Raw genomic sequence first — 25092 nt, 5'->3', positions numbered from 1 at the left:
ATCATTAAACATATCAGTATATGAATCTCCATAGGGTGTCATAAAACCCTACGGGTTGGGCATGTAATCTTGCGGGTTGGGTATGTACCATTGTGGGTTAGGAATGTAACCTTACGGAGATGACATATGAGCTGGTGGGCTTGACATATACCCTTGCGGTGATGACATATGAACTAGTGGGTTGGGCACGTACTCCTGTGGCATTATCATCGGTGGATATGGATGTTGTGATGGACCTGGCGGTGCGACTGATACCTAACCAGTAGCGACTTCTCTACGTCATGAGTCGGGGGACGATGATATTGTGATGGTGGATGTCTATCTCGACAGATGAATGCTAACCTCTCGTGCTTCCGTCGAAAGTAGAAACGACTTTCAGTTTTCATTAACATACTCCATATAGTTATCCGTAACCATATGACCAGCTTTAGCATAAAACTGTCGAGGGGGCAAGTGTTCATATCGGTTGTCCCAAATCGCAATTCAATCTCTGTGTTTCACCACCCTGTTGACCTCTTTCTTTCTTCTATTGTCTATGTTATGCATGTTGTCTAAATTTATAGGTGCTTCAGGAATATATTGCATACAACAAAACTGACAGAGCACATGATCAACCTTATGTCACTCAACAATAGAATAACATATAAGAAGTACAACTGTCATCCAAACATCTAATGACCCACTCAGGTGGGGTGGGATACAAGCCTTTACTTTATCACTCGCATAAGGAATTCACTGAAACTGAAACATAAATATATAATTTTAATAAATATAATATTCTGATTATTTCAAGTATTTTAAATTAAATTATTTATATTTAAACAAATTTAAAATTATAATATAGACCCAGTTTTTTTATTAATAATTAAACGGATTTCCTATAGTACAATAGGGATATCTCTATATTTCTTTTCATCGACCAACTATGAAATATAATATAAACTAAATATCACTTATTTAATTAAAAATATTTAAATCAAAATTTAGTTCAGAAATTACCTCAAAAATAAGGGGAATATATATGACTCATTAACGATCAGGCAAAAGAAAGGCATACGAACCAAGCCCATGATTGGAGAAGCAGGAATCATCCACCGATAGCAGTTTTTTATAATTCGTTGTATGATACATTTCTCTAAAGAGAAATACCAAAACTATAACTCCCCAACTATATCTTCATCCTTCATCAAAATTAATAAGATGACGCAACCACATACAATGCACCTAGTTACGAGATTTGTCAGACATCAATATTCTTCCAATGATTCGTAGAATATAAGCCTGAGCACATGTTTTGCTTCATCCTCAGAAGCATTTTCATTCGAAACTTCAAAATTAACTTTTAGCCATAATAAAGTTATTCTACCTCCATTGAAATCTGGCGGAGCAGCTTCAAGATACTCCATGCATATTGAATGCCAATCACCGTCGGCCACACCACACATAATATTTTCGTCAACGAGAAGCCCTAAATGCGAAAATTAGGATAGGTTCGAACTTTTGTAATATACCCAAATCCGATAGAAGACAAATATGACAAAATATGTGTTGGTGTCGGTATCTTCGTGTTTTTAATAAATGTCTCCAAAATACAATCATTTTCCTAATTAATAAGCTTTACAAAAATTAAAATTAATATAAATTCATGATAAATTTAAATTAAAAATAATAATAAACATTAACATAAATTTTAAAAACAATATTACCATATCATTAAAATGTCTGGAGATAAGATTTGCATCTATTCGCAGTAACATTTCGCTTTCCATTATAACTATAGACAAACAAATATAATTAGTACAAATAATAATAATTAATAAATTTAAATAAATAATAATTATATAAATATTATTTTAATAAAAAATAAAATATCATTTTTAAAAATTATTTATAAAAATATAACAACTATTTAAAAAAATATATTAATTTAAAAATAAATTTATTTCCACTAATAAGAAACTTTAAATTCAAATAAAAGAAGAATTTGAGTTATATTATAAAGAAAGATGTTTTGGTGTGAAGAATGAGAGTTTTTTGACCTAAAAATCACCCTATGAACTTATTATACCCTAAATAACACCCTTTGACCAATATTTCCTAACTAACACCCTTTCGTTAAGGTGACACAAAGGCACGCCCCCGGTAACGCGTTTTAGCGGGGTTTCAACTGTCTGGATTGATACTTAGGTAATGCGCATTTCAGGAAACGTGCTTTAGCGGGGTTTCTGCTGACGGGATGCCACGAGGGTAAGACGCGTTTCAGGGGTGCGCTTTCACGGGGTTCGGTGATACGTAGGTAAAGCACGTTTCCAGGGGTGCGTCTTTCATTAAAATACATTTAATTCCCACTCGTTTTCCCCACCTAACACCCTCTCCTCCCTTATATAAACTCCTTCAACTCCCCTCACTCTTCACACCAAAACATCTATTCCTCTAATATAACTCAAATTCTTCCTTTATTTGAGTTTAAAATTTCTTATTAGTGATAATAATTTTTTTTTTAAAATTAATATATTTTTTAAATAATTTTTATAAATAATTTTTAAAAATAATATTTTATTTTTTTATTAAAATAATATTTATATAATTATTATTTGTGCCAATTATTTTTTTTGTCTACAGTTATAATGGAAAGCGAAACGCTACTGTGATTAAATGCAAATCATATCTCCAAACATTTTAGTGATATTGTAATATTTTTTAAATTTATTTTAATGTTTATTATTATTTTTAATTTAAATTAATCATGTATTTGTATTAATTTTAAAATTTTGAAATGCTTATTAATTAGGAGAATGATCGTATTTTGGAGACATTTATTAAAAACACGAAGATATCGACACCAACATGTATTTTGCCATATCTGTCTTTTGCCTAGTTCGTGTATATTGCAAAAGTTATTGGCAGTTGTAAATTCGAACCCATCCTAATTTCCGCATTAGTTGAGGTAGAGATCGGAGACACATTTCATCTTCCATGTGGAGAGTGTACAATTATTGGAGAATGTCTTAATGCATTTGAGGCTTTCCGTTGATGGAAATATTATGTGTGGTGTGGCCGATGGTGATTGACATTCAATATGAATGAAGTATCTTGGAGCAGCTCCGTAAGATTTCAATGGAGGTAGAATAGCTTTATCATGGTTAAAAGTCAATTTTGATGTTTTGAATGAAAATGCTTCTAAGGATGAAGCAAAAGCATGTGCTCGGGCTTATATATTACGAATCATTGGAGGAATATTAATGACCGATAAATCTCGCAACCTGGTGCATTGTATGCGGTTGCATCATCTTATTGATTTTGATGAAGCATGAATATATTGTTGAGGCGTTGCAATTTTGGCATTTCTCTTTAGAGAAATGCGTCGTGTAACGAATTATAAAAAAATGCTATCGGTGGATGTCTCCTGCTTTTCCAATCATGGGTGTAGTTCCGCATGCCTTTCTTATGCCCGATCGTTAATGAGTCATACATATTCCCTTTTTTATTGAGGTAATTTCTGAATTAAATTTTGATTTAAATATTTTTAATTAAATAAGGTGATATTTAGTTTATATTATATTTCATAGGTTGTCGATGAAAAGAAAGAATCATAGAGATATTCCTACTGAACTAGAGGAAATTTGTTTAATTATTGATAAAAAAGTTGAGTCTGAGACATGTTTTTAAATATGTTTAAATATGAATAATTTAATTTAAAATACTTGATATAATTATAATATTATATTTATTAGAATTATATATTTATGTTTCAGTGAATACCTTATGCGAGCGATAAAGTAAAGACTTGTATCTTACCCTACCTGAGTGAGTCATTAGATGTTTGGATGTCAGTTGTACCTCTTATATATTATGCTATTGTTGAGTGGCATCCGGTTGATCGTGCGATCCGTCAGTTTTGTTGTACGTAATATATTCCTTGAGCACCTATGAATTTAGACAACATGCATAACATAGACAGACGAGGAAAGAAATAGGTCAATTGGGTGGGGGAGCACAGAGATTGGATTGCGATTTGGGAAAATTGGTATGAACTCTTGCCCCCTCGACCGTTTTACGTTGAAACTGGTCATATGGTTACAGATAACTATATGGAGTGGTTTAGTGAAAACGGAAAGTCGTTTCTATTTTCGGCGGAAGCACGAGGGGTTAGCATTCATAGGCGCCGAGATAGACATCCACTCTCACAAGATCATCGTCCCCCGACTCATGGACGAAGAGAAGCCGCTACCGGTTCGACATCAGTCGCACCACCAGAACCGTCACAACATCCATATCCACTGATGATATCATAGGGATACATGCCCAGCCCACCAGTTCAGATACCATCTCCACAATGGTATATGCCAAGCCTATCAGTTCATATGTCATATCCACAGTGTTACAATCCTAGCCCATATGGGTATATACCCAGCTCGCAAGGTTACATGCCCAGCCCGCAGAGTTTTATGACAACCTATGAAGATGCATATACGATTTTGTTTAATAATCTAACATATGGTTCATATGCATCTTATTTGGCTGGTGGTACTTCTCTACAAACACTTAAACTCCATCTGGATCAAAAACATCGATGCTAATATTTTCATAGTTTTCTCAATTCTCTATGAGCGTTGGGATTGTTAGTAACACTCCTCCAGGATCGTTATTTTATACATGCCCTTCATCATCATCTATTTCAAATGAACAAAATGTCGATGATAATGAATGATAGTGAAGATGAGGAGAATGAAGAGCAAGTTATATAAAGAAATCTCAACGAAATAAATAACCACCACCATGTAGAACTCATTCGAGAAGACGACATCGTTGATCCAATTGTATTTAAATGTTATTTAAATAGTTGTATTTCACAATTTTATATAATTTTACAATGTTATTTAAATGTTTAATAGTTGTTACAACAATATTTTTAAAATTTAAATTTAAATTCAACATTAAATGTTTGTTAAATATTTTTAAAATGTAAATCCAAATTTAACTTAATATTTCAATTAAAATTTAAAATTGTATTCGAAATTCAAAGTTATATTCCAGTTATAGTTCACCAAGAAACAACATTACAATTGAAACTTAAATTACATTGTCTTGTAAAAATTATTTAAAAAATATTTTCACAATAATTAATGAGCATCATTATAAAACATATACATTACAAGCCACGTGTTATAATCCTATTAACATAGGCTCAAATGGAAAATAATTCGTAAAAACATTCGATGCTCATTCGATACAATTTCAATGTCAAAACATAAATGTTGACTTTATCACTTCAACATAACCGTTCTAACTCATTTTTATCCAATTTATCCAAACTTCACATAACACTTTGATTTAAGTTAGGAACTTAAAATTATCCATATAGCATGATTTTATCCTTAACTTGCTCAACTTCAAAAAATAATCCAATTTAACATTCTAACATTAAATTCAACACTCTATCATAAATTTCAAACATAAATTTCAAGAATAATAGGGCAATTATAATCTATTCTCTATAAAAAGGGGAAGACGCGCCCTGCGCTTTCATTACATTATTGAGTCCCTTTAAACATGATAGGTACTGACAAAAATAGTGCCCCGCGGGGGGACATTACACATAATAGGGTAATTATAACTTATTCTCTAACAAAAAAGGGAAGGTGCGCCCCTGAAATACGCTTTCACCACATTGTTGCGTCCCCTCAAACATGATAAGTACTGACATGAATAGTGGTCTATCAGGGGATATCACACATAATAGGGCAATTATAACCTATTCTCTGAAAAAAAGGGAAGGCGTGTTCCCTGTAACGCTTTCACTACACTGATGCCTCCCCTCAAACATGATAGGTACTGACATTAATAGTGTCCAGCCGGGGGACATCACACATAATAGGGCAATTATAATCTATTCTCTGACAAAAAAAGGGAAGGCGCACCCACTGAAACGTGCTTTCACCACATTGTTGCGTCCCCTCAAACATGATAGATATTGATATGAATAGTGCCCCATCGGAGGACATCACACATAATAGGGCAATTATAACCTATTCTCTGATAAAAAAAGGGAAGGCGCCCCCCTGAAACGCACTTTCATCACTTTTTTGTGTCCCCTCAAACATGATAGTACTGACATAAATAGTGTCCCGTCGGGGGATATCACACATGATAGGGAAATTATAACCTATTATCTAACAAAAAAAGGGATGGAGCATCCCCTGAAATGCGCTTTCACGTAAATAGTATCCCAGTTATAGGCATTATTATATGCAACGTATTGTAAACTTTCAAAACACACATCTGCTCCCAAGCTTTCAAAATCTCATACTCTAAATTTCTCAAAACTCTCAAACTTGTATTCTCTGAAAATGAGTCGTCTTTCTACTGTTGTTTTCTATGATGGAGAAATTCAGGAATCTGAAGAGGGGGTTGTTTTTGAATCAGATCATTATATCCCCTTAACCTTGAAGAGAAACATCATTCTTGAAGAGTTAATCACAAAAAAATCATTAAAGATTCGTGTAGTAGGCCGGAGGAGACTATATTCATTTCAGTATAGATTTCCTACTGAACTTTTTCCACTCATATATACATCATTTCATCTTTTATTGAAATGTATACCACTTTTATTGAGGTTTGTGCTTTTCGTGGTTTTTCATATTCATCTCACTTTGGCATTGCGTACCAAGCTGATCAAGTTGATAGCCCAACGCAACTGATATGTAATGATTTCACATCATTAATGGCAAATTCAACGCCAGATGCCATGCCATCAAGTTCAATAGGAAGGCATTCATCAGCTACTGCTTATGATCTCAGCCCATGTGGCTTCACCAATAATCCATGTGGCAACATCTCTTATGCTTCAAGGGGTAGACATTCATCTACCACTGTTTTCGACTTACACATGGAAATACCACCGAGACAACAGTTTGTTCAAAACCCACATGATACAATTGCTTCAAGTTCAAGGGAAGATACGCAAGTGGCAACTTATTTGACCTCAACATTGGATTATCGAGACAACAGCCAGGTGCAGATGGTATTGAAACGAGATTATTCGTTGAACCTGACTCACCACAGTTTAACATATACTCTGATGAGGATGAGGATGACGTTCTCATAAATACAACACCAGTTGAACTTTCTTCACATATGTATGAGATTGATTATAATGCAATGTACAAGCCTGAATTTCCGGATCTCCCTAATGATTGCAACTATGGACTTAGTCATCAGTCAATGAAGGTGATTTACATATTGGAATGGAGTTCGCATCGAAAGAGGAAGCAATGATGGTAATAAAGAGTTACAATATTCGTAACTCAGTTCACTCCCGAGTTGATCGATCTACCACAGAGAAATATGTATGTTACTGTGTTCAACGTGACAACGGATGTAAGTGGATGGTTCGTGTATCAAAGAGAGAGAGGAAGAATAACTTATGAGAACTAACCAGATACAACGGTTCTCATACGTGTTGTGCAAGAGGTATAAACCAGGATCATCCCATTCAGAACTCCAATATTATTTGCCAAGCTATAATGTTCATTGTGAAGAAAACCTCTCATATAGCTGTTGCAATGTTGATTTCTGCTATACAATAAAATATGGGTACATCGTCTCCTATAAAAAGCTTGGAAGGCAAAACAGAATACCATTGTCAAACTTAATGGCAAATGAGATTTCTCTTACAACGAGCTGCCTAGTTGGTTTCATGTTATGCAAAGACTTAATCCCAGGACAATTGTTGAGTCGAAACTCAACATCATTACGTGAATGTTCTAGTGGTTCGCGATAGCTGCAAATTCTACCGTGTCTTTTGGACTTACCCTCAGTGTATTAATGCAGTGAAGTACTGTAAACCAGTGTGCAAATTGATGGTAGTTTCTTGTATATGAAATACAAGAAAGTTTTATTATGGGCTGTGGTATAATATGGTAACTGTAATATTCTTCCTGTTGCGTTTGCCCTCCATCAAGGAGAAGACACTGAGTCTTCGGTTTTTTTTCTTAAAAAATTACGTTTACATGTTGTCACAAGGGAACACGTATGCGTTATTTCAGACCGAGGAGCCAGAATAAAAGCAGCAATAGACTCTTTGGGTCCAATGTAGAAACCTCCACATGTTAAGCATCGTTATTGTGTCTGTCATATTGATGCAAACTATTATGGAAAATACAAGAATAATGATGAACGTCAGTTAGTCGTGCGCATGGATATGTTACTTTTTTCCATTTTTTAATCATTTTCGTATTACTTATTTATACTTCATATTAACTATTACATATTCTTAATGGCTTAGATTACGAACTCTTACCTCAAAGGTTTGAGTCTATGCTACAAGAATTGTTTGGCAAAAATAAGAAGTGCGAGTACATTATGTACATCAGCAAAGAAATGTGGACAAATGTTTATGACGGGGGGTATCACTATGGTCATATGACAACCAACTTGGCTGAAGAAATCAATTCAACCTTAAAGGGGGCGCGTCATTTTCCAGTCACGGCGTTGGTCAAAACGACTTATTTTTGTTTGGGTCAACTATTTGCAAAGCTCGGTGGACAATCTCTTACTTTGATATAGAACGACCAAGACTAATAGTTGATATATAGAAAAAAGTGGTTGCTTCAAATGAGATGTTGGTTAAAAATTTTCTCGCACCCATGAATTATTTCGTGTAACCGAAATGCCACGTTCTCTTAAAGGGATTGAAGCTAACTCTTTCAGAGTTAATCTGCAAGAGAGGTGGTGTGATTGTGGTTTCTTTCAAGCACTCAAATATCCATGCTCTCATGTCATAACATATTGATCACATTCGCATTTGGACTATAAAAATTATGTTGATCTAGTATACCAACTTTCACAAGTATTCAAGGTATATGAATTTGAGTTTCCGCCTATAGGTAACGAAAGAAACCCATATGAGATTCAAACTTGACTTACAATTATACCATATCCGTTGCTATTGAGGACTCAAGTCGTCTAAAATCCACTAGAATACTTTGTGATATGGATATTCGGGAGAGGTCAACAGAACAAAAAAGATGTGGGCATTACAGAAACATCGGGCACAATAGAAAAAGAAAATGTCCAGCTCTGTTATCTTCACTTAACTGTTAACCCTTATGTAATTGAATTTTCTATTTCAATGAATGTTTTGTTTCCAATATTTAAATGTAATTGCATTTTCTATAATTTCCCAATGTATGTGTAATTTTTACCTAAAATTTCCACTTACCTCTTACTTCAAGTAATTAACATTTTCAATTTAATTGAACCTTACCCTAAAGTACTTTAACCTACACAACCTTAATGAATCTTTGACCTACAAAATCCTTCACCACTTTCACCTTAACGAAACATATAACACTTTAACCTAAATTCACTCCACCTTTAATACACATTTAAAGAATTTAAGCGTTTCACGATGCTCTTTAAAGATATTCGGAGGGGTGTGGCCCTTGTCAAGCGGTAGCCAACGTAGTTGTCTGTGTTTTCTTAAGAGTCTCGACCGTAGAGGTGGACTTTAGGCAAGAGGAGAAAACAAAGAGAGAGGCGGTGGTATATTATTTAGGGTTAGGGTTTACCAAAATAAAAAAAATATGGTATAAATAGCAAGAATTTATGGGTAAATCACACTTAAGCCATTGAATCTTTATATTTTATTTACATTTTAGTCCCTATATATATCCTTTTAGGAAAATAGTAAAATCATACTCATACCCTCAAAACTTTAGCATAAATTTACGTTTTAGTCACATGTGATGCCCTTTTTGATATTGTTTTAATTATAATGTCATGCTTTCATAATTTAACATTTTAACTATTAGTATATTTTAGGTTCACTAAAATGAAAATTATTTTTAGGTCCCTTGAATTTAGGAGCATTTTTCTGTTTTTGTCACTAACATAGTTTAATTTATTTCAATTTGAAGCTTCATTTTTACTTTACGTTAATCACCATGCTAAATTTTTATGTTTCATTCACATTATGTCCCTAAATTTAATTGTTAGCTACAATTTAATCCTTAAATTAATTGTAGTATTAGTTTAATAAATTCATTTATAATAACTCTAAACCATAAACATTAAATCTTTATTAAAAAAAAAGCAAAGGCGCGTTTCCTGAAACGCTCTTTCAAAGGTGCGTTCCCTGAAACGCTCTTTCAAAGACGCGTTCCCTGAAACGCTCTTTCCAGCGTGGCACCACATCAGTTGGAAGTCGCTTCCCCAGAAATGCGTCTTATGTCCACATAAGCAAACCCCGCTAAAGCGCGTTACGGGGCGCGCCTTTGTGCCACCTTAGACGAAAGAGTGTTAGTTAGGGAAATATTGGTAAAAGGGTGTTATTTAGGGTATATTAGGTTCATAGGGTGATTTTTAGGTGAAAAAGCCAAGTATGGGAGGGATTAAATTGTTTTGAATCAATATAAAAGTTCGCTTAATCATTTGATATTGAACATTTAGACATCTCTACATGTGTGGTACTCAATGACCTCAAAGAATAACAACAATTCTTTAATCACGGAGGTCTTTGGTTCGTGTAAAAATCTTATTTAAATAAATTTTAAATAAAAATTAAATATTATTGCACCGAACATTTGGAGGGATCACAGCTGCTCCCAACCCTCCGTCTCCAAGGACATTTACCTCAAAATAACTTTCTCCAATGATGGAAACTTGAAATTGCAATTACCGGAACAGAAGCTTTTGAGAATTTGCAAAAAGTGAAGCTCCAAACATTTTTTAATTATTCTTTGAAAACATTTTTTGAGAATTTGAACTCTTTGAAAACAGTCTCATTATGTTTTGCGTCTTCCTCCGAGCTTGTGATTACTTATCATGTTACAATTAATTATTATGACAACTTTTTTTTTAAAAAATATATAAATTAAAATAACTAATTATTCTCTAAATAAAACGATCTTATATATATATATATATTTATAAATTTATTTTCACATGTTTCTTATATTCAATCTTATTGAAATGTCGACGTTTCGACACAGTGGTCAAGCACAGTCAAATGGAGACGGTGAATGAAGAAGAGAAAGACAAGCAATTAAAGTTTACTTGGTTTCGTTTGGGAATGTTATCCAAAAAGAGCTTTTCCATCGAGTTTTTTTAACGCAAAACCACCGTTTTTCCAGCTTCTTGGTTTGAGTCAATAATTACATTTCAAATGTGAACTTTTCGCTGAAAAATGAGTTGTTTGAGAAAGCTTTTGCGTTTCGAACAAACTTCCATAAAAATTCCCGAACGACATTAGGATATATTTTTAATAAATGTAAAAACGGACAAAAAAACCTGCTAATAAACTAACTGAACTGCAACTAACTAATAACAAAATAACAAATATTAAGCATTTCTATTAACAATCTAACATTCATCTTACTTCTTCAACCTTCTGAATTTTCTTCAAGTTGAACTTGTAATTAGAGAGTTGATCAAACAAAAGATGATATAAAATTAGTGAGATGGAATTCAATTGTCTCTTTTTCTGAATGGGGCGTTTGGTTTGTGGAAAATATCATTACTAAGGGGAATAATTTTTTCGGAATTGTATTTTTACATTTGGTTAACATAAAATATTATTACCAGAGAATAATATTTTTCCAATAGTAGCTTTTTGGTTAAAATGGTGGGAATATCAAATTTTTAGGTATTACACAATTCCCACCACTTTGGACAATAATATCGTCGAAACAATGAATTTTATTTACAATAATTATTTTCAATTCTTATTTTCGTTTTTACTCAAAGTTATAAACATAATAACTATTAAATCTATTTTGATATAACAAATTAAGGACAAAATGTTTTTGGACTTGATTAAATTTATTCAAGTTAAAGTCCATTAAATATAATTTGACCTCAAAACAATTTTTCTAGACAAGTAGTATCAATACTGTTCTTATAGTATCAGTACTGCATGAACAATGCCGATATTATTCTTGCAGTATCGATGTTAAAGATAAGAGAAGTATCGATACACCCATGATAGTAATGATACTAATTGTTGTTTTCCAAAGTGTTCAAATTCAAACAAGCAAAATTGGTACCAATACTACTTCACACAGTAGTATTGATACCATGAAATCATAGTATTGATACTATTAAGCCCAACAGTCTTTAACGACTAATTTATTTAAATATTACAAAGGAAATACGTATACTCCTAGCCCAAGTATCGATACTCCTTGTTTTGGGCTGTTTTGTTTTCTGGAAAATTAATCCCCAACGGCTCCAAAACATCATCAATGGCATAAACGACTACAAACTGATTCTAACATATAAAAACAATTCTAGGACACTTGAAGGTTACAACACCGATACACGCAATCAAGATCAAGAGAAACTTTTCATTTTTATTCTTTCTTTTCTCGTGTAGATAAAGTGCATTTTGTGAGCTTAATTGTGTAAATATCGCAATTGTCCTTAGGGTGATCCCAAGTTCGTGTTTTGACTTGGAATCGTGTGATGGAGTCGCCACCAATCGTTTTGAATTAGGTGGATCGGCACCTCAAACTTAACATTTACCCGGTCTGTGTCTTACCAGTGATTTATTGGATTTAGGGGTCGTTTATGATCGAGGAATGATGAGCACCTTCGAATCTCCTTTCGGTACCATTCGATTACCCGTTTGTCTTAATCGCAAAAATTAAGATTTTAAATTTGACCCGAATTGTTTACCTTTGGCGAACTATGAATTTTAATTGGATCCCTTAAAAAAGATAAAATTAATGTTAAGGAAAAAATTATAATAAAATTAATAACAAAATAAATAAATGAAAAGTAAATAAAATGTCGCAAAACAAGGGAAATGAATTAGGTTACCAATTTATAAAAAATAAAAAAGGATTAAATTGAAAATAAATTGAAATTCGAAGTCTCAAATATAAATGGTGACCAGATTGATTTACACTTCAAAACTCCATGAATTAGGGGCGTGATTTTAAAATGTTGTAATTGCACAATACTCCCTCGTGTTTGTGTGTGTATATATATATATATATAATATCCCCAAAACTTTTATTTTTGATGCTCGGATGCTTGATTTTCTGATGCCTTTTCACTTCTTCGTGGGGGCTTTTATAGCCATGGGGATGTGGTTTATTCCTTCGAATCCGGTAGTTGTGAATTCCTAAACGGCCGGGATTCACCATTGATTTAAGGGATTATTCCCTTTTTTCTTCTGGTGTTTTCCTTCGATGTGTTACATGTTAAAGGGAATCTTTCCTTTTGTTCTTAGTTCACCCCCCCCCCATTTTATTCTATTGCATGTTGGCTCTATTGAATAATGCGTTTTTGAAAGGAATCTTGTGTCTAGCACGCCTTGAACCGCACGTATGTATCACTCGACTTTGAACTAAAAAATCGTTCGCTCTTTTAGATGATAAAAAGTATCAGATTTTGTCTTAAATTGTAAGACAAAAATGTTAATCCCTAAAATAAAACATAATAATAAAAACAAGCCAATAATGTTATTGAATCGAATGGAACAAAATAAATATAAAATTAAAAATTAAAGAATGAAATTGTGTACTCGCCAGTAGTCAATGAATCAGATGGACAGAGACACCGAGTTCTATTTACATAGCTTTCTTAAGATAGATTCGTTTGCTCATATAATGCTGGAGAAATGTTGATCAACTATCTCCCAAGATACAACAACCATATGAGAAAAACAGTAGCACGACTGCAGGACTCAACAAATTGTAACTGAGCCTTTTTCTATCACCGAAAATTGATTGAAAGAAGACAAAACCTTTTGTGTGTCTTAACCACATAAGTTTACATGGTTTAAATAAGAGATTCACAATGAAGAATTATTAGAAAGTTCAAATAATGAAGCAGTAAATATTCAAGAATTAAAGAGCCATTAATTCATATTTTTTAAGGAACATTAATGCATATATTCTCGTCTTGTAAATTAAAGTAAAAAATTTCCTATAATAATGTTTGAATTAAAGAGCCATTAAATTCAATTTAATTTTCCTCTTTTTAATTCAATTTTTTAAAAGATGTGATCTTATTCGAGGAAGTTTTGTATTAGGTTAAAATATCTATAAGCTCTCGGAGGACCTCCCTTGTCAGGATATTTTATGTCACCCACATCATGCGGGTACACCTCCAACTCCATCAGATTTAGATTACGCCAATTTACACTCACGTTGCACCTTGATATGATCTCGGTTGTATGATTACCGAGTCATATATGTTGTTTTCAAATCATGATTCTAGTAAGCGACAGAACTTGTAACTTGAGTAATCTGAAAACAACTCTTAAAGAGATGATAAGTAGATAAAAAAGAGATATTCGATGATGGATATGAATAAGAATAGAAAGGGAAGTGTTAAGGATTGATGATGTGAAGGTTAAGATGTTGTTACGATGAAGTATGGAAAGTGATGGTGTTGTGGAAATGGAAATAGGATGGAGAAAAATGGTAGGTGTGGAAAATGATAACTTAAAGGATGGATTGCGACTTGTTAGCTATATATAGTTAAGAACCAACAATATAATAGGATGGAGTCGAAGTGGAAGAGGGTGGAACATGACCCACTACCTATAGGTGAGCGAGGAACCAACGTTATAACAAAATGGAATGGTTGAAGACTACAAGCCAATTCTTGAAGCCAATAGAGTTCTTCAAAAGAACTAGAATGAAAGCAATCTTTCAAAGTGTTCTTTTTATAACAAAAAGTTCTAAGTACAAATGCTATGGAGGTGCCTATTTATAGTGTTGATAGGCACCATATGAAAGGTTTTTACAATTGAATCAAAACCATCACCTTAATGCACTTGAATTTACTTAAATGACTTGTTTCTCTTCTTATCCATTGGTAGCTAAATATTCTATATGGAAATGGATGAATTTGGACATAATTTGAGATGTATATAGCCTTATTTTCGTCCAAAAGGAGGGATAACTCTTAATATTCCATGGCTTGCTTCATATGGTTGAAAAGAGTGAATGAATGTGTACTTGAATGCATGTACACACCCTTGCCCTCCATGTTAGCCTTGTCTCTGCTTATTCGTTGCTGATTTGTACACTTGAATGGTGAACTAAACCAGCCTTCATTTCTTCACAGTAGCCTTCAAAAGATGATAATAAGATAAAAAGGCCTTGAATGCAAGGTTTGAATGGTTATTATTGCATGTCTTCTTGGTAAAACGTGAAAAGCCTTCAAATGATGATAAATAAGCCTTGAATAGGTGAATTATGAAGGCTTGAATGCACTGTCACTCCAACAATATGAACAACCCTTGGTTTGAATGATTAAATCAACCTTGAATTTGATGATTAAATAAGCATTGAATGCTTTGAATTAGGTGAATAAAGAAGGCCTTAAATGGATTGCCCCTTGACTGAAGATGAATTGACTTTTCCTTGGCTCAAACTCATCCAAATCATCCATGCATGAAATTCACGTAATGAAAATTCCAGCCTGCACTGTCTTCGGTAATTCGATCATATCTCAAGTTCCCGATATCAGATTGAGATGATTCAAAAGGTGTTGGAATGCTAAGAGATAGAAGAATAATTTCCAATTGGTTTCTGGACCCAAACGCATCTATAGAATATCAAGAATTAGAAGACATTTTGACTAATATTCTTGCATCTGTTGAGACTGTTCAACTTCCCTCTTGCACTAGACACAAAAGTAGGAAATGCTTAAGTTTGAATAAAATAAAAATAAATATGTCTTGAAAAAAGATAAAGAGCTAGTTTAATTAATGAACCAGTTTAAATGAATGAACTAGTTTAATTAGTGAATTAGCTTTATTGAATGAAATAGTATACTTAATTGAAGTAGCTTCATAAAAACCTACATGCTTAAATGAAATACTTGCTTAAATTAATTAGAATGCTTATTTATTTATGCAACTTAATGTCATGTAAATTTATTAAAACTCATTCAAATTCATGCACAAGTAAAAGATAAAATCCTCCCTTAAAAATGGTTGTATATTTGTCACGACCCAACCTTGAGTATGATGGTGAAGGTTCTTCTTTTGGATTGAAAAAGGCTTTCAGAAATCTGAACTTGGCTTTAAATTCCTATATTAAGCTCAAATAAACTTCTTGAAGCTTCTCGAATGTAAACAACTTGCTTCGATCAAACGATCGCAAGGAGATTGCAAAAAAGATGTAAGACGCATAGTCGGGATCACATCATTCCCTCACTCTTTAAGTTGATTCGTCCTTGAATAAAAAATATCAATAAAATAAAGAATTCATTGGCAAAAAAGAAAAAATCTTTACCATAGGTAGATCAATTCAATTTTGTTCCTCGCCCTTGAGAAAGATTCATCTCCGAATTGCAAACATCATTGTAGAAATTGTCTTCATTATTAAGCAAAAAAGTCTTTTCCGTAGATGGAGAAGTCCTTTTGAATTCCTTGTAGTGGCTTGCCACCTTCTAAAGTCTCATGTGTGATGCAATTTTGGATTGATTAAAATATCAAAAGTCTTATTCAGTGGATATTGTATCTTGTTTGTCTCTTTATCTTCTATGACCTCCTTTATCGAATTGTTCTTGGTGTTAACTCTTTGCATTTGATTCATCCCACTGAAGAACGAATCAATATTAGAAGTAGAGAAATTGATAACAATGAAATGGAAATATAAAAGCATGGAGGATGCTTGATGATCTTGATTGGTAGTTGATGCTTGATGCCTTTGATGATGAAAACTTCATTGGATCTTCTCTTGAAATATAATCTAGGCATAGTTGATGTTTGATTATCTCTATGATTGGTGACGAGTTTGGAATACCCTTTGAAGTGTTCTCATGATTCTGCAATGATAAACCAAGACTATGAGGAAAAGAAATGTTAGTGTAAGATGAAATTTCCTTCTCCTCTTCTTCTCAACATTCTTTCTCTTCACTTTCAAGTTTTTCAACCACACTCTTAATCTTTTTAAATCCAATTTCTTTTTCTTCACTCTCAATGTCTTTTTCAACTCTCATTTCTTTTTCTTTTTTGCAAACACTTTATTTTTCTAGTTGTTCTTGCAATTGTGTTTATTTGACAAAATTATCAAAACACACTTGAAGTTGAGCTAGACTTTCTGGATTGAAAGAGAAATTTACGCGAATGATAAGTTTCATTCAATTTTTGAATTTATAATTTCAAATTCTTTGAGAAATGTTTTTGAATTTAATTTTAGTGTGTGATACGACTCCATTAATTTCTGTGTAGGGATTAAAAAAAATTGGATTCCAAAATCTTTGCAAGATCTTTGTGGTTGCGTACTTTGTGGGGCACACCTTAAATCTTGATGGTTTAAGCTTTGATTAACTACAGTGAAGTTCATGATCAATAATTCAAGTTTTGGTTGACAACGATGAAGTCAATTAGGTAGGTGAAATCTGAATATTTCCCTTTAACTTGAAACGATTCGAAATTCTTTCTTCTACCTTTCTTTAATCTAAAACGGTTCAGATATCATGATAAAATGAGATAGAAAATAATTTTGTTTCGGGATTTATCCTGCCATCTTAACTGGTTTGCTAAAATCTCAAAGTGGACAAATCTATATAACATAACTTGTCGTGAAAGTAACTGTAGTTACTGATTTTGTTTTAGAATATTTGATTATGTTCGATAACAAAATCGAAAATAAACAATAATTAAATTTTCTGTTTATTGGAATATTTGATTTCTTATTTGAAAGCAATTGGAATTTTAATTCTTTCTTTAACATAATTATTTGATTTCTATAGAAATATTTGGAAAGTAACAATCGTGTTATTGATTTGTCTAAGAATTTTAGTTCATGACTAAATTCTGTTGATGGAATAAATCAAAATTTAATTTTGGTTTATTTTTGGAATTATTATTAATTCTAGTTTCGTGTGATAAATGAAATCGTGATTGTCGGTGATCGCGAGTCACGAGAGAACTTTGAAAAATTATATGAATAGAATTTCAAGATTCAGAACATAATATGTTATTTTACTTGGTCATGGTGAATTTGACCAAATGTGAGATGATCCTTCTATTATTAGAGATGTAACACCCAATTTAGGGGCTAAATTTTAGAAATTATAAAGTATTGGATTTAAAGTGGTATTTTTCCTCATTTTCCTTTTACCGATCAACTACTTTGAGCACCGATCTATTCATCGTCCGGCCACCATTTGACGAACCAAAACCACCATCATGTTCGTTGTCAACCGATGAACAAAACCCCTCAAACCTTTCACCGTGAATCGACATCATTCGTCGTAAATTTCATTCGGAAGTATCGTCGGTTTTAACTCAATATCCGTTGGTTTTCCGTTGATTCACGTCGATCCGGCCAACCGTTTTCGACACCTCCCGCACCATCGTGTTCCTGCATCATTCTGAGTCCACCGGTGTCCTCCGTGTCTCCGTCGTCGGTGGCTCGTGAGGGGTGAGGAAGTTAAAGTTTTCGACGTTTCGAAATCGAGCTCTCTATCGTTCAAAATTGTGAACCGAGATTGGTAATTGTCTCAAAATGCCATAAAATATTTTTTAGAAATTTTTTGGGAATTTTTCGGACACCGTAGCACTGTTCACGCACCGCCCCTAGGAGTGGGGGAGGTTCGAAAATAGTTGGGGCAGTTAACCCGGTTTGACCTGACTGTTGACTCGTTGACCCGACCCGTTGACCGTTGACCATTGACTTTGACCAAAAAGTCAAACTTTTCGAAAAGTCTTATTTTATGTTTTTGGATGTCTTGAATCCGAAGTCTGTTTCGTCAAATTCGAACCCGGTAAGCTGTTTTTGACTGATTAATTACCTGATTCGATCTGTTTTTCGCAATTAAGCTCCGTTTTTAATGAAATTTCTGTTGATATGTATCAAAGGAATTATTGGAAGTTGATTTTAAGATCAGTATGGCATAGAAATCGAGGTAATACATTACTACCTCTTTATGCTTTATGGAACATGTTGATAATGGATAAATGCATGAATGTATATGATTGGTCTATTATGACTGTTTGATTATGGATGGATTCGAACCGAATATGGTTTAAGTGATAAATTAGTTAAGATTATATTGAATTACAAGTCCTGTGATTAAGTGATAAAGGAATCAGTTCTGAATATGTAAATTATAATTTATCTCATTAAATGTACATAGATGATAAACTATGAGAATACTTCAATTAGGTAAAATTACAAAAATACCCTTATGTTGTAATAAGGACAAGAATTGACTCTGGAAGTTGGATAAGAATTTTTAAAGACATATTGATATGATGAAACTACTAATGTGGATATAAAAATATTGGTTTTGCTTAGGAAATCTGGATAACCGATTTCTAAATCCAAGATGGCTTGTACAAGATACTAGAAGTTTTGTTAAGAAATAATTTAAAGTTTAGAGATTATCCGAGAAAGCGATTAACCCTAGAATCTCTAAATTATAGTTATCCTAGTTAAGAGTTTTAATACCGAAATTATATGGTTAAGAAATTATGAAATTACCCTTGAGAGGTAAGAGTAGCCGAATTGACCCTGAATGGAAAAGTACTCAAGAAGTCATGCCTAAATCGATGAATTTCTAGTTTCATCATTAAGATCACACGTTTATACAGAAAATTCTTGATAATCCGTAAATCTCTGAGTTATGAGTAAATACCTGAAGAATAGTTTATCGATGGTGCTCTTTTGACAGAATTATTCGAAAGGACTGTAGTAAATGATAAATTTGAATTTAATAATAAGATCAAACGGATAGAACTAGATCTGTAAAATGACCAAAATACCCCTGTAATGGAAATGACTCAAGAATATCACCAAGCCAGGATTGACTAGATGTCCTCAAGTGTTGAAATAAATGGAAAAACATTAAGCACCAAAATGACCAAAATGCCCTTATGCCCTAGACTAAGTAAATGTCTTGGATTAATTAAGGAATCCAAATAAACTTGGGTGTTGTACTACCCTTAAAAGATATGGAACTCACCTTAAGTGAGTTGACCAACGCTAATGCTATGTCAGTACCTAAATAACATAGATACCACTTGAATCCTGGTTCGTCTCCTCAAGTTTGGATCGATGATAATTCTGAAAGTACTCAGCTCAACTCAACTCTAGATCGCAGTCAGTACTAAGAAGTGGATATACGTTAGACAAATCAACTTTGAATACCAAATTGAACTGAACAGAAGTGTAATATGCATCGAAATTCAAAAACGTCTGAATTACTCTGGAAAACTCTGAAGTAACCGGGATAGACTTGACTACTAAGTGATCTAAGTAAGCTCAATGACTGAGGATTAAATAAGTGATTTGGACGAGTCTGAGAATGCTAATGAACTTACATGATGTACTGTCCTTCTGGGTTATGGACTACAAATCAAGCACGTCAGTATTTCATGATATTGTGGAAGCGTGAAAATGAAATAAAGACATTGGAAGATCTATTCAGCGATGATTCCGAAGATGATCTATGGGCAAGAATTTGTGGTATTAAAGAATAAATACCCTGGAAGAACAATGAATTGACCAGTCGACAAGCATTAGTTATGGGAACTATTCATCTAAGAGTTGTTCGATAATCCGATCAATCGTCATAGATTGTAAAGTCTCGAATCTTCGTTTTTCCTTATCAGCTCAAATCACTCTGGTCATGTATGAAAACACAAGTAATTCAGATGTAAAGAATTTTGAATACTCTTCTGATTACGTTGAGCTTCTAAAAAATGTCCTAATAAGATGATCCTGATAAATCATATTCTGAATAACTGATGATTCTGTCAGTTAATGAACTCTTCCAATAGTGATTTTAACTTCCGACATTCTATTGGTAAATTGAAGATCCGTGATTCTCCGCCCGATAAGATTATCCAACATCTCTGAATAATATCTGGAAACTCTAGTGTGTTCCCTACGCACATGAATATTTTATTTGATTTACGATTTGAATTCTGTTCTGAAATCTGTTCTGATTCGTGACATGGATTCTGTTTTAAAATATGATCTGAATTATGTTTTATTTTCTGATATCTCTGTTTATTGACGAAAAATGTTTTACTTGGGGGTATTGTTGGAGGAAGTATATATGCAGGTTTCTCGGCCTTGTGCTCAGGGCCTTACTGTTGTGCAGGTGGTATATGGTTCTGGGGAACCTACACATTATGATTTATTGGGATGGAGGGATACTATCGTCTCTGAATTTTAAAAATATGTTTTAAAAAGATATGTATATTTTCACTGGTTTTGCGGGAACACACTAGATAACCTATTCTGATATCCTGAACTAAGTCATCCGAAATATTTCTTTGAACTGAAAGCTCACAGTCTGTTAATACCAAAAATATCAATAGGATTTTCGCTCAACATAAAGATTTGTAGATGTTTGAACTGATAAGGAAATATATGTTTATCTGTATCTACACGTTCTTCAGCATCATCTGGTAGCTTTGTATTATCGAGCTTTCGAAAGCTCACTTTGTTACTCACTTTTTCAGGTTAAAAGAATCGTATCGTTGCATCTATCTACATTAGTAAAGAAGTTCTTCCGGCGTTGCTTGCAGAGTATAGTACATGTGATTAGGGGCATGTAATTGTATTTTGTTATATATATAAGTCTAAAACTCTATTTTAGTTCTGAATACTGATAAATTTTATTTAGTATGCATGAATCATTTTATGAGTTTATATGTTTTGACAAAAGTTTTAAATTTTTCGAGATTTTTACAGCGGGTTACTCAGGTGGCCCTAATGTGACACCACAGATCGGATCAGGTTACCAACATCGATCTGAGGGTGTTACATTTAGTGGTATCAGAGCCTAGGTTTGAGTCAAAATTTGTCCAAATAGACCGGTCGGTTGAATGTCAAAAGATATCTGATCGGTACATTCCCCTAGACTACAATCATACTTCTCTGAGCCGGAACTCCAAGGTTGAGTCCCTATATGTAATGAGCAAACTAAAGTTTCTATCCGTTAAGGCTCTATCTTTGCAAAAAGGAATACCAGTAACATCTGTCTAAACTCTGTAAAGTACCTTGCGAGCCATGTGAGAGTTACTCATCTGAGAAATTCTGATCCAACTCTAGAAATGAAAATTTGGAAAAAATGTATACTCAACTGGTTAAGGATTAATAGAGTATCGATACTTCTGTAAAAGCTATGGAAAGATATGAAAGAACTTATGGAAGTTTCATTTATGCAATTCTGTGACATGAATGAATTTCAAGGACGAAATTCTTTTAAGGAGGGGAGAATTGTAACACCATAATTTAGGGGCTAAATGTTAGAAATTATAAAGTATTGGATTTAAAGTGGTATTTTGGAAGAAATTGGGGGTTAAAGTGTAAAATCACAAATTTAGAATACCATTTTATAAAGTGCAAGAAATTCAGTGACTAAACGAATAATTTACCCATTTTTCTTTTGGAGAGAATTATAAACCTCTCCCCCCTATGTTTCTGTAGATTTTTTCCTCATTTTCCTCTTACCGGTCAACTACTTTGAGCTCCGATCTATTCACCGTTCGGCCACCATTTGACAAACCGAAACCACCATCATGTTCATTGTCAACCGATGAACAAAACCCCTCAAACCTTTCGTCGTGAATCAACGTCATTCATTGTAAATTTTAATCAAAGTATCGTCGGTTTTAACTCAATATCCATTGGTTTTCCGTCGATTCACATCGATTCGGCCAACTGTTTTCGACACCTCCCGCACCATCGTGTTCCTTGCATCATTTTGAGTCCACAGGTGTCCTCCGTGTCTCCGTCATCGCCGGCGCGTGAGGGAGGGTGAGGAAATCAAAGTTTACGACGTTTTGAAATTGAGCACTCCGCCATTTAAAATTGTGAACCGAGCTTGGTAAGTGTCTCAAAATGCCATAAAATATTTTTTAGAAATTTTTCGGGAATGTTTTGAATACCGTAACACTGTTCATTCGCCCCACGCGCCGTCCCTATGAGTGAGGGAGGTTCGAAAATAGTTGGGGCAGTTGACCCAGTTTTACCCGACCCGTTTGACCCGGTTTGACCTGTAACATCCTCAATACCGGGTTAGTGACTAAATTAGAAAGTTTCAGATTTTGGTGATTAAAATAGAATGAATGAATAGTATAAAGATTTATATGTAAATGATTGTGTAGGATTGAATTGAAAGGAAGAAGGAAAGGAAAGGGTAAAAGAGTCATTTGCAAGGAAAATTAATTAAAGAAGGGATAAGGATATATATGAGTACAAGTGGGTTGAAAAGGAGAGAACAACAAAGGCTTCTAGAGTTCTTTTCTTCTTCTTCTTTCTTCCTTGTGCGTGTGAACCAAAGCCAAGGTAAGATTTCTGATTATTGAGTTTCTTGTTAAATTTAAGATTGGTTTTTGATTATTAGATGATAACTAAGCTTAAGTAAAGCTTAAGTTATCTTAACATCAAAGGATGATGGAGTTAGGAGAGATTTAAGATGTGAAGTTCTTAAATGAAATCTTGGAATAGAGTTTATAACTAGAATTGAAAGTTAAATTTGACTTGTCATCAATCTAGTTAAGACATACGAAGTATTAAAAGTGGAATTCAAACATGTTGAAAAATTGATGTAATTATTGAATTACATATGAAGGATAGGATTTGGAGGTTTAAGATGAAATAAATAAGTATAGATTGATTTAAGTATGTGTACTAGAGTTAAGAATGAAAAAGGGGATTAAACATGAAGGATTTAATCCAAAATGAATGGATTTTCAGGTTCAAAAAGAGGATTCTGGGCAGAGTGCATCGATGCACATTCATAATGCATCGATGCATCAAGGTTAGAACCCAGAAATTGTTTAAATGTGTATCAATGCATTAGTAATGCATCGATGCAGTCTTTTAAAATAAAAACATCGAATGCAATTGGTGCATCGATGCATAAGGAGTGCATCGATGCATCCCAACAATAATACTACACCGAATACCTTTTATGCACCGATGCATCAGTAGTGCATCGATGCATACCTTCATTAAAAGATGAAATTGACTTTTCTCTTAGTCTAAAGAGTGAACCATTAGAGTATATTAGTTATAATACTGATATAAATCCATGTGTGATTATGTAGATACTAAAAGTAAGCTTATTCCAGAACGATCAAAGGATTAGAATCGAATCAAAGCAAAGCTAAGGTGAGTGCATACTATATGTATATTATAATGGAATAAGACTTGTGATAAGTCTAATCCCTATGTTGATTTTTATAATACAGTAGTTGTGAACATGCATACATGATAATTATTGTGATACATGCATAAGACATATATATGTTCATGTGATATGATATGTGATATGACATGTGATATGAGAACATGATATGAAGTGATATGAGATACATGATCACAAGAGAAATGATATGAGTACATGAACATATGAAATATAAGAATAATGCCCAAGAGTCGAGGGTATAATAGTCCTTCAGGATGTAGTCCTTCGGGATGTAGTGGTCCTACGGGACAAAGATAATAGTCCTACGGGACGAATATTGAACTAAGGTTCGGTGCCCAATGAGGGAATTGATACGAGCTATGGTGACAATATTAGTGCACAACCTCAATGTACTCACATACCTCTATTCTCAATAATATACATGGGCAACAACAACAGCAATTGAAATACCGATTTACAGTGAAAGTGATACAAGAAGGTAAGTTTCGTATGTGCATTATATGATTATATATGTTATCGTGTGATAGATACATGCATATTGAAATGTCATGATCCAATGGTAAGTATGAACATTCATAATTTTATTGTTGCATATTCATTTATTGCCTCACTAAGTCTATGACTTAGCGTGTAAGTGATTTACACGTAGGTACCAAGAATCAGGAAAAGTGGAAATAGAAGTAGCACGGACAGCAATACTACTAAGAGATCAGATCAGAAGTAAATTGACAAAGTATGTACTTGGTTATGTATAGAGTGTTGGCATGTAATAAGTGTTAATTACGAATACTTTGATCGATTTTGTATTTTATGGTCTTATGTAAATTAATGTATTTCGTTTTAATGAAAGTTTTAAAAATTCTCGGGATTTTCTATAAGAGTCAAAGTTTGAAAAGTCAATGTGACACCACATACTTGTATTCGGGTCGGATATGAGTTAAGGGTGTT

At 33.5% G+C, this 25092-nt stretch overlaps 1 protein-coding gene across 1 annotated transcript in view; it reads left to right on the top strand.

Moving 5' to 3' along the window:
• The first annotated feature begins 6889 nt into the window (after positions 1-6889).
• LOC120176938 (probable inactive serine/threonine-protein kinase fnkC) overlaps positions 6890-25092 on the top strand; it is a 37743-nt gene continuing 19540 nt past the window's right edge. Inside the window, exons 1-2 of the mRNA XM_039183217.1 lie at positions 6890-7024; positions 7066-7252. Of these exons, the coding sequence (XP_039039148.1) occupies positions 6890-7024; positions 7066-7252 (322 nt within the window). The remainder of the gene's footprint in view (positions 7025-7065; positions 7253-25092) is intronic.

This window comes from Hibiscus syriacus, unplaced genomic scaffold, assembly GCF_006381635.1.
Source record: "Hibiscus syriacus cultivar Baekdansim isolate YM2019G1 unplaced genomic scaffold, ASM638163v2 tig00112261_pilon, whole genome shotgun sequence".
NCBI classification, from domain to species: Eukaryota; Viridiplantae; Streptophyta; class Magnoliopsida; order Malvales; family Malvaceae; genus Hibiscus; species Hibiscus syriacus.
This window is presented reverse-complemented; position numbering and strand designations above follow the sequence as displayed.